The following is a 14,524-nucleotide window of genomic DNA, read 5'->3' on the forward strand; positions in this document are numbered from 1 at the left end:
TATGTGTGCAACTGATTGTTCCTTTCTAAGTGGAGTACTTTGCATTTCTTGTTAGTGAATTTCATCCTATTTACTTCAGACCATTTCTCCAGTTTGTCCAGATCATTTTGAATTTTAACCCTATCTGCCAAAGCACTTGCAACCCCTCTAGCTTAGTATCAGCCTCAAACTGTATAAGTGTACTCTCTATGCCATTATCTAAATCATTGATGAAGATATTGAACAGAACGGGACCCAGACTGATCGCTGAAGGACTCTGCTCGTTATGCCCTTCAAGCACGACTATGAACCACTGATACCTACTCTCTGGGAACGGCTTTCCAACCAGTTTTGCACCCACCTTATAGTAGCTCAAAACTGCTCAAGACAGTTAAGACCAAAGCAGACTGAAGATCTTCAAAAAGATCTCACAAAACTAAGTCATTGGGCAACAAAATGGCAAATGAAATTTAATGTGAATAAATGTAAAGTAATGCACACTAGAAAAAATAACCCCAACTATACATATAATAGGATGGGGGCTAATTTAGCTACAACTAATCAGGAAAGAGATCTTGGAGTAATCGTGGATAGTTCTCTGAAGACGTCCACACAGTGTGCAGCGGCAGTCAAAAAAGCAAACAGGATGTTAAGAATCATTCAAAAAGGGACAGAGAATAAGACGGAGAATATCTTATTGCCCTTATATAAATCCATAGCACGCCCACATCTTGAATACTGCATACAGATGTGATCTCATCTCTAAAAAGATATACTGGCATTAGAAAAGGTTCAGAGAAGGGCAACTAAAATGATTAGTTTTAGTTTGGAACGGGTCCCATATGAGGAGAGATTAAAGAGGCTAGGACTTTTCAGCTTGAAAAAGAGCACACTGGGGGGGGGGGAAAATATGACAGAGGTATATAAAATCATGAGTGGTGTGGAGAAAGTGAATAAGGTAAAGTTATTTACTTGTTCCCATCATATAAGTTATAATATATAACTAGGGACCACCAAATGAAATTAATGAGCAGCAGGTTTAAAACAAATAAAAGGAAGTTCTTCTTCACACAGCGCACAGTCAACCTGTGGAACTCCTTGCCTGAGGCGGTTGTGAAGGCTAGGACCATAACAGGGTTTAAAAGAGAACTAGATACATTCATGGAGGTTAAGTCCATTAATGGCTATTAGCCAGGTTGGGTAAGGAATGGTGTCCCTAGCCGCTGTTTGGCAGAGGGTGGAGAGGGATTGCAGGAGAGAGATCACTTCTTATGTTCTAGCTCCACCTACGTTGCATTTCCCTACTTTGTTTATAAGAAGGTTATGCGAGACAGTATCAAAAGCTTTACTGAAGTCAAGAAATACCACATCTAACACTTTCCCCCTATCCACAAGGCTTGTTACCTTGTCAAAGAAAGCTATCAGGGTGGTTTGACACTATTTCTTCTTCATCCACGCTGACTGTTATTTATCACATTATCTTCTAGATGTTTGCAAACTGATTGCTTAATTATTTGCTCCATTAACTTTCCTGGTACTGAAGTTAAGCTGACTGGTCTGTAATTTCCTGGGTTGTCCCTGTTTCCCTTTTTATAGATTGGCACTATATTTGCCCTTTTCCAGTCTTCTGGAATCTCTCCTATCTTCCATGATTTTTCAAATATAATCACTAATGGCTCAGATATCTCCTCAGTCAGCTTCTTGAGTATTCTAGCATGTATTTCATTGAGCCCTGGTGACTTGGAGACTTCGAACTTGTCGAAGTAATTTTTAACTTGTTCTTTCCCTATTTTAGCCTCTGATCCTACCTCATTTTCCCTGGCATTTACTATGTTAGACATCCAATCACCACCAACCTTCTTGGTGAAAACTGAAACAAAGAAGTCATTAAGCACCTCTGCCATTTCCATATTTTCTGTTATTTGTCCCCACCCCCATACCTTGCATTGAGTAACAAGCCTACCCGGTCTTTGATCTTCCTTTTGCTTCTAATGTATTTGTAGAATGTTTTCTTGTTACCCTTTGTCTCTAGCTAGTTAGATCTCGTTTTGCGCCTTGTCCTTTCTAATTTTGTCCCTACATACTTGTTTATATTCATCTTTTGTAATTTGACCTAGTTTCCACTTTTTGTAGGACTCTCTTGATTTTTAGATCATTGAAGATCTCCTGGGTAAGCCAGGGCGGTCTCTTGCCAGACTTCCCATCTTTCCTACGTAATGGGATAGTTTGCTCTTATGCCCTTAAAAATGTGCGTCTGAAAAACTGCCTACTGTCTTCAGTTGTTTTTCCCCTTAGACTTGCTTCCCATGGGATCTTACCTACCAACTCCATGAGTTTGCTAAAGTCTGCCTTCTTGAAATCCACTGTCTATTTTGCTGTTCTCCCTGCTACCATTCCTTAAAATCATGAACTCTCATGATCACTTTCACCCAAGCTGCCTTCCACTTTCAAATTCTCAACCAGTTCCTCCCTATTTGGCAAAATCAAATCTAGAACAGCCTCTCCCCAGTAGGTTTCTCCACCTTCTGAAATAAAAAGTTGTCTCCAATACTTTCCAAAAACTTGTTGGATAATTTGTGCCCTGCTGTGTTATTTTCTCCAACAGACATCTGAGTAGTTGAAGTCCACCATCACCACCAAGTCCTGTGCTTTGGATGATTTTGTTAGCTGTTTAAAGAAAGCCTCATCCACCTCTTCTTCCTGGTTAGGTGGTCTGCAGTAGACCCTCTACCATGACACCACCCTTGTTTTTACCCCTTTTAACCTTACCCAGAGACTTTCAACAAGGCTGTCTCCTATTTCCATCTCAATCTCAGTCCAAGTGTATACATTTTTAATATATAAGTCAACACCTTCTCCCTTTTTTCCCCTGCCTGTCCTTCCTGAGCAAGCTGTACTCTTCCATACCAATATTCCAATCGTGTGTATTATTCCTCCAAGTCTGTGATGCCAATTATGTCATAGTTGTGTTTATTTACTAGTATTTTGAGTTCTTCCAGCTTATCTCCCATACTTCCTGCATTAGTATACAGACATCTAAGATATGGATTTGATTCCCCACCCCCGGTTCGGTTTTCTCTCCTTTATCCCTACTATAAGAGCAAATGCTCTCCCCATATTCTGACCATGTTTGCGGATTGGATGTGGATACAAATTTTGTATCCTCACAGGGCTCTAGAATGCAGGCCACATGCCTGAGACCAGAGATTTGTAGCAAGTAGCATATACTGGTCCATGCATGCGCTGTTGCCCTCCTTGTGCTCCAAAACGAGGGCATAAAGGGTGGTATGGACCAATACTTCTCCAGTTTTCTTACCATGAATCAAATAGGATCCAAACCAGAGGGGAAGGAGGACGGGTAGAGGAATACAAATAAGAACCACTCATCTCAAAGAACCTCAAGTTATGGGTAAGGAACCTCCATTTCTTCAGTGCTGGTCCCTATGTGGGCTCCACATGGGGGTGATTGGTAAACAGTATTCAAATAGGAGCAGGGTGCAAGATGCAATTGGTATGGAAGTCTGTAACACTGCTGTCCTGACAGCTGTATTTACTGAAGACGACTAGACCAGGTTGTAATGCTTCATAAAGGTGTGGATGGAACTTCAGATAGCTACTTTACAAATGTCTGGTATTGGCACGTCTCAAAGATGCCACGGAGATTGCTTGGGCTCTCGTCAATTGGGCCTTCATCCTGTTCGGGAAGGAATACATGCCAAATAATAACAGTGACGCAGAGATTCCACTTAGTCTCTCTGGGCTGATAACACTTGCCCTCATATAACTCTGCTATAGCTGACAAAGTCTTAGTGTTTTACTAATTGGCTTTGTTCTCTGCAGATAAAAGGCCACGACTTGTCTGACACTGAGTGCATGCAGCCTCTTTCTCAGTGGATGTGAGGCTTTGGGTTCGTGTGAAACTCTGAATTATCTTGGAGATGAATTTTGGATGGAGATGAAGGGAGACCTTTTTTCTATTAAATACGGTGTATGTTGGGTCTGCCATGAGTGCTCCCAGTTAGCTCACCTGTCTGGCTGATGTGATGGCAACTAAAACCTTCATGGAGAAGTCTGACATGGAACACGTGGCCATTGGTTCGAAACATGGTCTAGTAAGAACTGGGAGTACAAAGCAGAGATCCCATTGTGGCATGAGTTTCATCACTGGTGGGAAGGTTCTAATGAGGCCCTTCAAGAACTAATTGTGGTAGGGTAAGTGTGTGTGGCAGGATGAGAGGATGGCAAGGCACTGATTGCCGCCAGATGGACTTTCAACAAGCTAACAGAAAGCCTTGACAATTTGAGGCACAAAAGATAATCTAAAATGACTGGGACATCTGCTGATTCTGGTGATAACAGATTCCTTTGTGACCAGGTAGAGAAATGCTTCCATTTAGCTAAATAACATTTCTAGTGAAAAATTTTCTGCTGTGATAAAGGATCATTCAGATGGCCTTCAAATAGAAAAGTTCCAGAACTGATGCCCATCCAAATACCAGGCTGTGAGATGAAGAAAGTCTTGGCTGGGATGTCTGGTCCTGCACTTGCCCTGAGTGAACAGATATGGAAAAGGTTTAATGTAGATAGAAGGATGGGCTGATATTTGTCGAAGGTCTGGAAATCAAAACTGTCTGGGCCAATTGGATGCAATGAGAACAACCCTGGCCCTGTCATTGTGAATTCTGGAGAGAACCTGAGGTGGAAGAGGATGGAAGTACCTCAGACAGTCCATCCAGGATAACAGAAGGCCATCGTTCCTGGAGTCTGACCCTAATGCTGTTCTGGAACAGCAGAGACTGAATTTCTTGTGGGGGAGGCAAACAGGTCTCAAGATAATGCTCCCCACTGGGTGAAGATTTCGGTCAAGACGGAATCAGGCATTTCCCATTTGTGGTCTAGGGAGAAGTGCCTATTGAGATCATCCGCCAGAGTATTTTGCTCACCTGGTAGGCATGTCACCAACTGTGTGATGTGGTTCTTCATGCACCAGTTCCATAAGTTCACTGTCTCCTTACACACATGAATAGATCTTACTCCACCCTTTTTGTTTATATAAAAAAATATATTGTCACATCTGACAGAACTGCATGAGGGTGAGGAATGTGTTGCAGGCTACGGGAACTGCCCTCAACTCCAGGAGACTGATATACGTTCTGGCCTCCCGCAGGGACCATGTGCCTTGTGCAGTGATTGTCCATATGTGCTCCCCATCCTATGCATCTGTGATTATGGTTGTGTTGGAGGCGGATGGACGAAAGAGGACTTGCACTTGGATCCACTTTCATCCACCATGCCAGAGGAGCTCTGGCTTGTGGTGGGATCATTACCCATGTATTTACATTGTCCTTGTCCAGTGAGTAAACAAAGCGAAGCCACACCTGCAGACAACAAAAGTGGGATCTGGTGAACAGCATCATGCATGCACATGGAGCCAAGTGTCCTAGCAAGGAAGGTGCAAAGTCTGATGGTGACTTGGTTTATCAGGTTGTTCATAGCTGGAAAACTATCTGTAGGGAGGTAGGCTTTTCCTGATAATTAGTCTAGGGTCAAGCCTATGAAATCTATAGTCCTTGTGGGAGTCAAAGTGCTCTTGGTTCAAACAGAACCCCATTGATGCCAGAAGGTGGAGTAAGATAATAGGGTTGCCAACTGGACCTCATGGCTTGATCTGCCCTATTAGTAACCAGTCATCCAGATACAGAAAGGTGGTGTAGCCACTGTATCTTATCTAGGCTGCCAGAGAAAAGGCTAATAAAGACCCTGGGTGACACTGCCAGCATAAATCAAAGTACTCTGAATTGGACATGCTCTTGTCCTACCACAAATTTAAGAACTCTTCTGTGGGAATGCTGAATATCCACATTAAAATGGCATCTTTCAAGTCGAGGGCCACAAACAATGTATTAAGAACGTAAGAAAGGTCCATCTAGCCCAGTATCCTGTCTTCCAACAGTGGCCAGTGCCAGGTGCTTCAGAGGGAATGAACAGAACAGGTAATCAAGTCATCTGCCCTGTCACCTATTCCCAGCTACTGGCAAACAGAGGCTAGAGTCATCTGCCCTGTCACCTATTCCCAGCTACTGGCAAACATTCTCCTCCACGGATGGAATTACTACCATGCAAAATTCTGATTTGCTAATAAAAATGTTTAGTTGGTGTAGATCAAGAATTGGGTCTCCATCCTCTGTTTTTTTAGTTAGTTTGTTGTTTTTTTTAAACTATGAAGTGTGAACTCCATTCCTTGATGTTAGAGTGGCACCTGCTCTACAGCCCTTTTCTGGAAGAGAGTTCACTTCTTGATAAAGGATCCCCTTGTGAGAGCAGAGCCTGAGAAGGGGCCAGGAAAAGGGGTTTGTGATATGGAGGTGAGAAACTCAACTGTGTAGCTGGAGTGGATGATGTCTTGTGACCACTTGTCTGTTATTGCCCTCCAGCTGTGTGAGGAATGGGTAAGGTAGCCCCCAAAGATTTTTGGGAGGGGGGGGCAATATGGCATGGCATCAATAGCTGTATGCAGTCCTTGAACGTCCCATTAAAAGAAACCCTTGGACAGAGAGGGGGCTGGGTAGTGGTTGTAAAGGTAGAGGAAGCCATGTACCTGGGTCTTTGAATGCTCTGTCGCTTGCATGGTGGTTCTTAAGGGCACTGGTGATAGATTGACCTGGGGGGAGGTCTGGGCCTATAGGTTTGCTTGTGGTGTTTCTTTTGGGGGTTGGGGTGTAAAAACCTAGGGAGCAGAGGGATGTCCTTGAGTTCTTACGAGTATAGTGACTGTCTTCTCACTGAAGAGATTAGATTCAAAAGGGCAAAATTGTTGATGGTATTCTGGACCTCACTGGGGAACCCAGAAGAGAACAGCCATAATTCAAACCTCATGGACCACAGCTGTGGCAATTGCTCTAGATGAGTGTCAGCACATCCACTGCCATTGAAGTCATGTCTTATTCACCAGACTGCCTTTATCAATGAGGGCTTGAAACTGAGCCCTGTCTTCCTAAGCAAGTTTGTCTCTGAATTTAGGAAGTCATAATTTACTAACTATACCTGGTAGTTAGCAACACTGAACTGGGGACTAGTTGATGAAAATACTTTCTTCCTCTAGAGGTGAAGGCATTAGCGCTCGTCAGTTGCTGTAACCTGGACCTCTCTGCAGCTACCTGCACCACTAAGGAGTTGGGCACTGGGTGGATAAATACTCTGCCCCCCTTTAGCTGGCACAAAATATTGTTTAATGGTAGGGCTACAGGATGCAATAAACCCTACATTATTCATCCATAACTAAAGCAATCACCCACAAAAAATTCAAATCCCTGAAAAAGGCCACAAAAACCCAACAATAAATTAGTCTCCCTGTGCCTTGGTTCACCATCTGTAAAATGGAGATGATATTTTACTCCCCTATCTCACATGGGTTTTTAGAAAATATACACATTACAAGGTTACAGTACTCTCAGATACTACAGTAATGAGGTGATATATGTAACTAGAATAGATACCCTTTGTATTGATGTCAATACATTAGGATAAGCTACTAAAGATGAGCGAGTTTATTCACAAGCATATGTTATTTCCTTTGCTGGACACAGAACACCAAGCATAGTGGCATCCCAATTCTCATGAGAGTTAGGAGGGAGCAGTCTCCCTCTGCTGCTGAGAGAAAAAGCCTGGCCTGCCTATGAAAACTGAGGTGGTCTGAAACTAAATTCTCTTTCTAAAAGAAGAGTGCTTTTGGAATTCACTACTGCAGCATCACAGCCATGACTTTAAGATTACCTTTTTAAAACAAATGTAATATAAAAACTGCTGTTTCAAGTGTGGGCTTCAATAAGCATCTAAGTGGTTGTGTAAGCAGCTTAATAAGGACACTGAAGACTGGTAGACTCAAGTTATTGTAATGATATTCTTTACATACCTTTTAATACTGTTTTTCTACAAATAAGTCAATGTAAGTAGCTCCCACAATCAGTGTGGCTGTGTTGTAGTGAGAGACAATTTAAGAAATTCAAGTTCAAAGTTTCAACAGGTTACTATAAATAAAGTTCAGGCTTCCAATCCCCTGAGCTACTTGTAAATTAGTGAAAGAGCTATAGGCAGTGGGAGAGGGAGAAAGCAAACACCTTAAACCTATTGAAGAAATTCAAAGAAAGTAATAAGCAGTGCTGATGGACTCCAAAGACAGCCCCAGCCTAGAAGGATGGAGACTGAAAGGTTCAAGGTTGGAAAGGGTGGAGGATCCACAAGAATGCTTTAGCGCTCCTCAGAAGGACTATTAAAAGCAAACCATAATTAAGTTTTGAACACAACTTAAAAAAAATTGTTAGATCCCTGAAGCTGGCAGGCACACTGAAGCAGCAATTTTAAGCCTCCAGCTGACTGGCTGCAGCAATTATCAATAAACCCAAAACAGCAACCTAACTTACTGTTTAATGGACATACTATGCAGAACACAACAAAACACAACCTGGGAGTAACATGGGAAAACCATGGAAGTGGCCTAGAAGGCAGACAGACATTTACTAGGATGTGGAAGCAGGGATGTGGTATAAAATTCCAATATACTCTGCCCTTTGGGAAGGCATTTGTTGCACATTTAGTCTAAATTTTGAAAACTGTGCTGTAGAAAGAATACCAAAATGATAGACAGTGTCCAAAGATCAATAAGATTAAAAAACCCAATATAAATGGGCAGCGGTTAATGCCCATGAAGTTTAAAACGCAGAGTAGTAGTAGTCCCAAAAATTTCTAATCCAGTACTGGAAACTCAGGATTCTGGGACACGGATGAAGAATAAGACTAGTATAACTAGAAGAATAGACAAAAACTATACCTTGCAGAGTAATGAGCTCCATGGTGCATTCTGCCAAAGGCAAGAGAGTGAACTATTACAAAATCCAAGAATTAGTTAAGTATTTAACTAATGGATGCATTAATATTCAGTGCTATTCCTCAAAGAAACTGGGACAGATGTTGCAGGCTTTCAATCCTCCTTTTGACTAGTACCACCAATGTATACATATCTTAACACTTGCAAAGCATTCTTCTTGCTTTATATTAAGCACAGAACTTTTTTTCTGTAAGAAAGGTAAAAGTAAATGCTAAGTTTACAGTTAATATATTCATGCACAAGATACACATGAAAAGTCTTACTAAATCAGCACCAGCTTGAAGCAATACATCTGCAACGTCAGTATGTCCATTTTCACAGGCATAGGTCAAAGCAGTGTCTCCTGTTGCTGTTGTAGCATGGACATTCGCTCCTATAAAAGCAACATAAGTTGTACTGGTTACTGTAGACGTCCTCTCACCCAAATATTTTATCTTAGTGAATCCACTAACAATTCAACCTAAAAAAAGCAACAGATCTTCCTTCCACGGCAACTGAAGCCATGTTCTACTTACTGCCAACAGCACTGGGTCTAATAGGGAAAGAGACCTGAGAGACAGAAGTAGAATCAGGAATTTGTGGCAAAGGAAGGTTGTGGCACATTTGACAGCAGTTAAAGTGCTGAACAAAACTGTTCAACTCACTCCCTGCAGTGCTGATTGGCAGCAGCATTCTCCCCCCCCACCAGCGCTGAAGATTTCAGCTCATAAATCCATGTCTGAATTCAGGCTCTCTTTCTTTTCTGAAGTCTTGTTCAAGAACCTAGAGTAGGGGATAGCAAACTATGGCCCAGGGGCTGCATCTGGCCCTTCACACATTTTAATCCAGCCCTCAAGCGCCAGCCAGGCAGTGGGGTTGGGGGCTTGACCCGCTCCGTGCGTGCCATGGCTCCAAGTGGTTCCCGGAAGCAGCGGCATGTCCCCCCTCTGGCGCCTATGTGTAGGGGCAATCAGGGAGCTCTGCACGCTGCCCCCACCCCAAGCGCCGCCCCCCACAGCTTCCATTGGCTGGGAACCACGGCCAAAGGGAGATGCAGGTGCAGCACCTGCAGACGGGGCAGCACACAGAACCGCCTAGCTGCTCCTCCGCATAGGAGCCAGAAAGGGAACATGCTGCTGCTTCTGGGAACTGCTTGAGGTAAATGCTGCCTGGAGACTGCACCCCTGACGCCCTCTCATGCCCCAACCCCCTGCCCCAATCCTGATCCCCCTTCCCACCCTCCAAACCCCTCGGTCCCAGCCTGGAGCACCCTCTTGCCCCCCAAACCCTTCATCTCCAGCCCCACCCCAGAGCCCGCACCCCCAGCCGGGGCCCCCTCCCACACCCTGAACTCATTTCTGGCCCCAACCCCCAATTTTGTGAGCATTCATGGCCCACTATACAATTTCCATACCCAGATGTGGCCCTCAGGCCAAAAAGTTTGCCCACCCCTGACCCAGAGTCTATTAACCTATGCACATTATCCCAAAACCCAGTTACTATGACACTTTCCTGCAGCGTGGGAGACCCATGTTCAAATCTTTTCTCCAAATCAGGCAGAGGGAAGAATTGAACCAGTTTCCCACATCCCAAGAGAGTACCCTAACTAATAGACTAAGGGTTTTTAAGAGGTCTTGCGCCTCCCCTTAGGCTTTTTTTTTTTTTAATTTACTCCTTTGTTTTTGTCAAAATGCTCAAAATACAAACAGGTGTTTGGGTTTTTTTAGTCTGGTCAAACCAAAATGTTTTGATTTTGTCAGTTTGATCAAAACTATTCAGCAACCACCACAAATTCACAAATAGTTACAGGTTGAACAAAACCACATTTTTCACAGACTAAATTATTTGCCAAAAAAGACCACTCAGCTCTAGTCAGTAGTGTACAAAAGCAGAAGTAATCACTGTTAATGTTGTTTGAGTGCAAGCTTAATGACGATTGAGTATACATTTAGTTTTTGGCATCGATTGGATGGAAGCAAAAGCCTCATGGATGGCTGGACTGCATAACTGATACTGTTCAATTTGGAGATATTTATACATACAGAGAACATGAAAAGGTGGAAGTGCTCATCTCAATTGATTAGACTCTGCCTGTTGGTATGCATACTTCCACCTTTTCATGTTCTCTGTATGTATAAATATCTCCTGTCTGTGTGTTCCATTCTATGCATCCGAAGAAGTGAGCTTAAGCTCACGAAAGCTCATGCTAAAATAAATTTGTTAGTCTTTAAGGTGCCACAAGTACTCCTGTTTTTTTTGCGGATACAGACTAACACGGCTGCTACTCTGAAACCTGTTCAATTTGGGCAATATAAAGATGGAAAGGAATGCAGAATGTCTTTTCTCTGAAGTTGTTTCCATTCTTTTAAGGTTTTGCGAAGATGGAGTGTGCCCTGCTGCAACTTTAATTGCCAATAAGTGTAGTTATTTCCTAATTTATACCTTTTTTTAGGCTAGCATTTTTTAAGCTAAATCTCCTATAAGTCAACCTGTCATTTATATCAACATACCTGCTGCCAATAAATATTTCACCAATTCAAGGTGTCCCTCCTGAGCAGCTTCCATTAAAGGTGTAGAGCAACCAAGTTCTATATCAGCTCCTGCCTTAATAAGGAAATCAGCTACTTCAGAAAATCCTCCACAGCATGCTAGAGTAAGAGCTGTTTCTTGCGTTTCTTCTGTCTGTGCATTTATATTTGCTCCTAGGGAACAAATCATCTGTTAATCTGTCTGGCCAGACAAGTAAATCATATAGGCACTCATCTTCCCGCTTTGCCCCTATCCCGTAGCCCTTAGCAAGAGATCAGTGTATGATAGTTCTATGTTCTTTTTATACAGTAACTGTCAAGTTACAACAACATGCTAAATATTGAGTCATTACACACAAACTAGCAAGGTCAGTACTTCACCATTCAGAATAAAAGACTATCAAAGAATATGTAATTTGAATAACTACTAAAAAGATGTAATTTACAGTACAGTAATTTATAAGATGAAATTGTTTTCTTACCCTGTGCCAGTAACAGTGCTACCATCTCCTCATGCCCTTCACGTGCAGCTTCCATTAGTGGAGTATAACCTTCATCATTAACTTCCTCAAGATTTGCTCCCCTTTCTATCAGTAGTGCGGCTAGTTCCACATGTCCACCACAAGCAGCTAGTGTAAGTGGAGATTCAAATGAATCCGCAGGCATATTGACCTGAGCACCACTATCTAGAAGTAAACGAGCTACTTCCACATGTCCATCCTAAAAGCAAAGTAAAAGTTGAAAATAAATTAAATCAGAAACATCCCAATTTAACAAGGACACAATTGTTACAAAAATGCAACAATTTGTTATCATGCAAGTCCATTTTCAGACCTTGGTAAGATCTACTTTCAAGAAGATTTCTGAAAATTAAAACAGTGTGTTTGTCCTACTTAAAAAAGAAAAGATTTTTTTCAAACTAAAAACCTCATACAACAACACTTTTGCATAATAATCTGAAAACTATATATTTCACCTCCAATCAACTAGACATTGGGTAATTTAGAAATAAAAAGTCTGATCCTTTATTTTATATTTTAAGAGCTTTGGGGCAAGGACCAGACCTTTTGGGCACTATGATAATATAGCTACTAAATAATAATCCAATGCACAATTACCGAACAGTTTAGTACGGTGAGTAATCCCACTGAAATCAGTAATGACTACTCCCAGTAGTAAGCAATTAATCCAGTAAAAATTTAGCTTTTCCGTGATTGGCTCATCACCAATATGGACAAATAACTAGCAGCTTCCATACCAAGGGAAGAAAAGTAATTATGGAGAAGTTAAAATGTGTTACAGCGAAGTGACAAGAGGGGAGAAACTGGTCTCCTTTCCTTCATTCTCCCAAACAGCCGTTGGGATGAGCAGACTTCTTCACAAAGGTAGAAGACCTAGGGTTGTCATAGAAGAACCTGAGAACTCACCAAATGAAGGCTATATGTCAGCCAATATATGCAAATATAGCTGGTAACATCTCAAAAATGTAACTGGGCTCAGGTGGTGAAGAACTTGTCCACCAAAGATTTTTTATGCCCTGACTTTTATGTGCCTTGGATAGAAAGCTCAAAGATTCTCTGAGCAGGGGAGGCCAGCAAATGAGTACTTGCATTGGACAAAGAATCTGACTGAGCAAGACCTGGATGTTTTCTGACTTTGCAAGACCTTTAGAACAGGAACCAGAATTTGAGGAATGGTTTGGAAAAGGTAGCCCTTGAATATTTGGCAGAGGGTCCACAGAATGCCAATGGACCTAGAGTCTGGCCTTAGGGTTGGGGAGCAAGATATCCTAGTTAAGGTGGAAGACTGAGATTACAATGGGAAGATGGCTGTGGCACATTTAGAGAACTTCTTTCTCTTTATGGAAAAATGAGGCATGCGGGTTTCAAGATGGGGCTGTGAGCTCTGTAGGAGTCTTTAACAAAGTTGAAGGACACAGGAAACGGTGGAATAATGAAAGTAGGTTCAAATGCATCTGAGCAGAGGACACTGTTTACTTGACTTGGCTCCAACAAACAGTGAGACTTACAGGGCGCCTACTAGACTAAAGAGACTACTTTAGGGAACCTGATTACGAGAAGGGAACCGCAGTCAGAACTCTCCTATGGAGCAGGAGGTTTGTCTCCACTAGCTGAAGTTCCTTTGGCTGACAAATGGTGTAAGCAAGGGGTGTATCTGAAATCAGTCCCAAGTGTTGGTTACACTTGATATTAAACAGCAATTGTGTTTGATGCTGTTTCAGGAACTACAGATTACAGTGTTCAACTCAGTTTATCACTGGCTACACTTGCAGTTGAACAGTATTCAAGCACTGGGAAACAGGTGCAGCATTTTTGCTCATATCGACAAGGCATCTGGATACTAGCAGAGAACCCACGCTCAACCTCATTCTGGAAGAATTCCAGATGGAGATAACAATGGATCTCCAGACTATGATCCCATGGAAACTAAGAGAGACTTCACACCATAGAAAACAAAGATAGTACCCTTCTCTCAGCAATAAGAGGGCCCAGTTGGTAATCCATAACTTAGAACCGAGGGAGCTTTCATAAGCAAGAGCCTGAGACTGAGGCAGATTTGATCAAGATAAAGGATAAGTCTTTGGAACAGCTGAAGACCCATGAACTAGAGCCATCTCAGATGCTCTACACCTACATGAATCAGCATTTAAGTTCCCTCTACGCTGCATGGCTGCGTAATGGGGACAGGTGTTTCACCCCCAGCCAAGGTGTCACACAGCGGGCAGAGGTGCCTCTCTCCCAGCCCTGGACTACTGTGGCGAGAGGGATCTAGGGGGAGTCCTCTCCCTGCTGCAGCCTTGGGGCAGCCTTCACCCCAAACCCCTCATCCCCAGCCCCACTCCAGAGCCTGCATCCCTAGCCAGAGCCTTCACCCCCCACACCCTCTGCCCTAGCCCTAAACCTCCCCACCTCAGCACCCTAAACCCACCCCTCATCCCCAACCCCACCCCAGAACCCACACCCCTAGCCAGAGCCTCACCCCCCCAGCAGCCCAAATCTCTACCCCAGCCCTGAGCCTCCTCCCACACTCCAAATCCCTCAGCCTCACCCCTGCCACACATCACTTCCATATTGGTGCACAAAACAAAATTCATTCCGCACATGGATGTAAAAAAATTAGAGGGAACACTGAT

General features: G+C 42.9%; 1 protein-coding gene across 10 annotated transcripts in view; it reads right to left on the reverse strand.

Moving 5' to 3' along the window:
* Positions 1 to 14,524, reverse strand: part of ANKHD1 (ankyrin repeat and KH domain containing 1) — a 182,546-nt gene that overhangs the window by 79,747 nt on the left and 88,275 nt on the right. For 9 of the 10 annotated variants that reach the window (XM_045027030.1, XM_045027032.1, XM_045027031.1 and 6 more), the window contains exons 8-10: positions 11,853 to 12,090; positions 11,353 to 11,544; positions 9,127 to 9,236 (exon numbers count right to left, since the gene is read on the reverse strand). In XM_045027030.1, the coding sequence (XP_044882965.1) occupies positions 9,127 to 9,236; positions 11,353 to 11,544; positions 11,853 to 12,090 (540 nt within the window). The remainder of the gene's footprint in view (positions 1 to 9,126; positions 9,237 to 11,352; positions 11,545 to 11,852; positions 12,091 to 14,524) is intronic. The other variant, XM_045027039.1, reaches the window with a different exon arrangement.

Source organism: Mauremys mutica, chromosome 8 (assembly GCF_020497125.1).
Source record: "Mauremys mutica isolate MM-2020 ecotype Southern chromosome 8, ASM2049712v1, whole genome shotgun sequence".
NCBI lineage: Eukaryota > Metazoa > Chordata > Testudines > Geoemydidae > Mauremys > Mauremys mutica.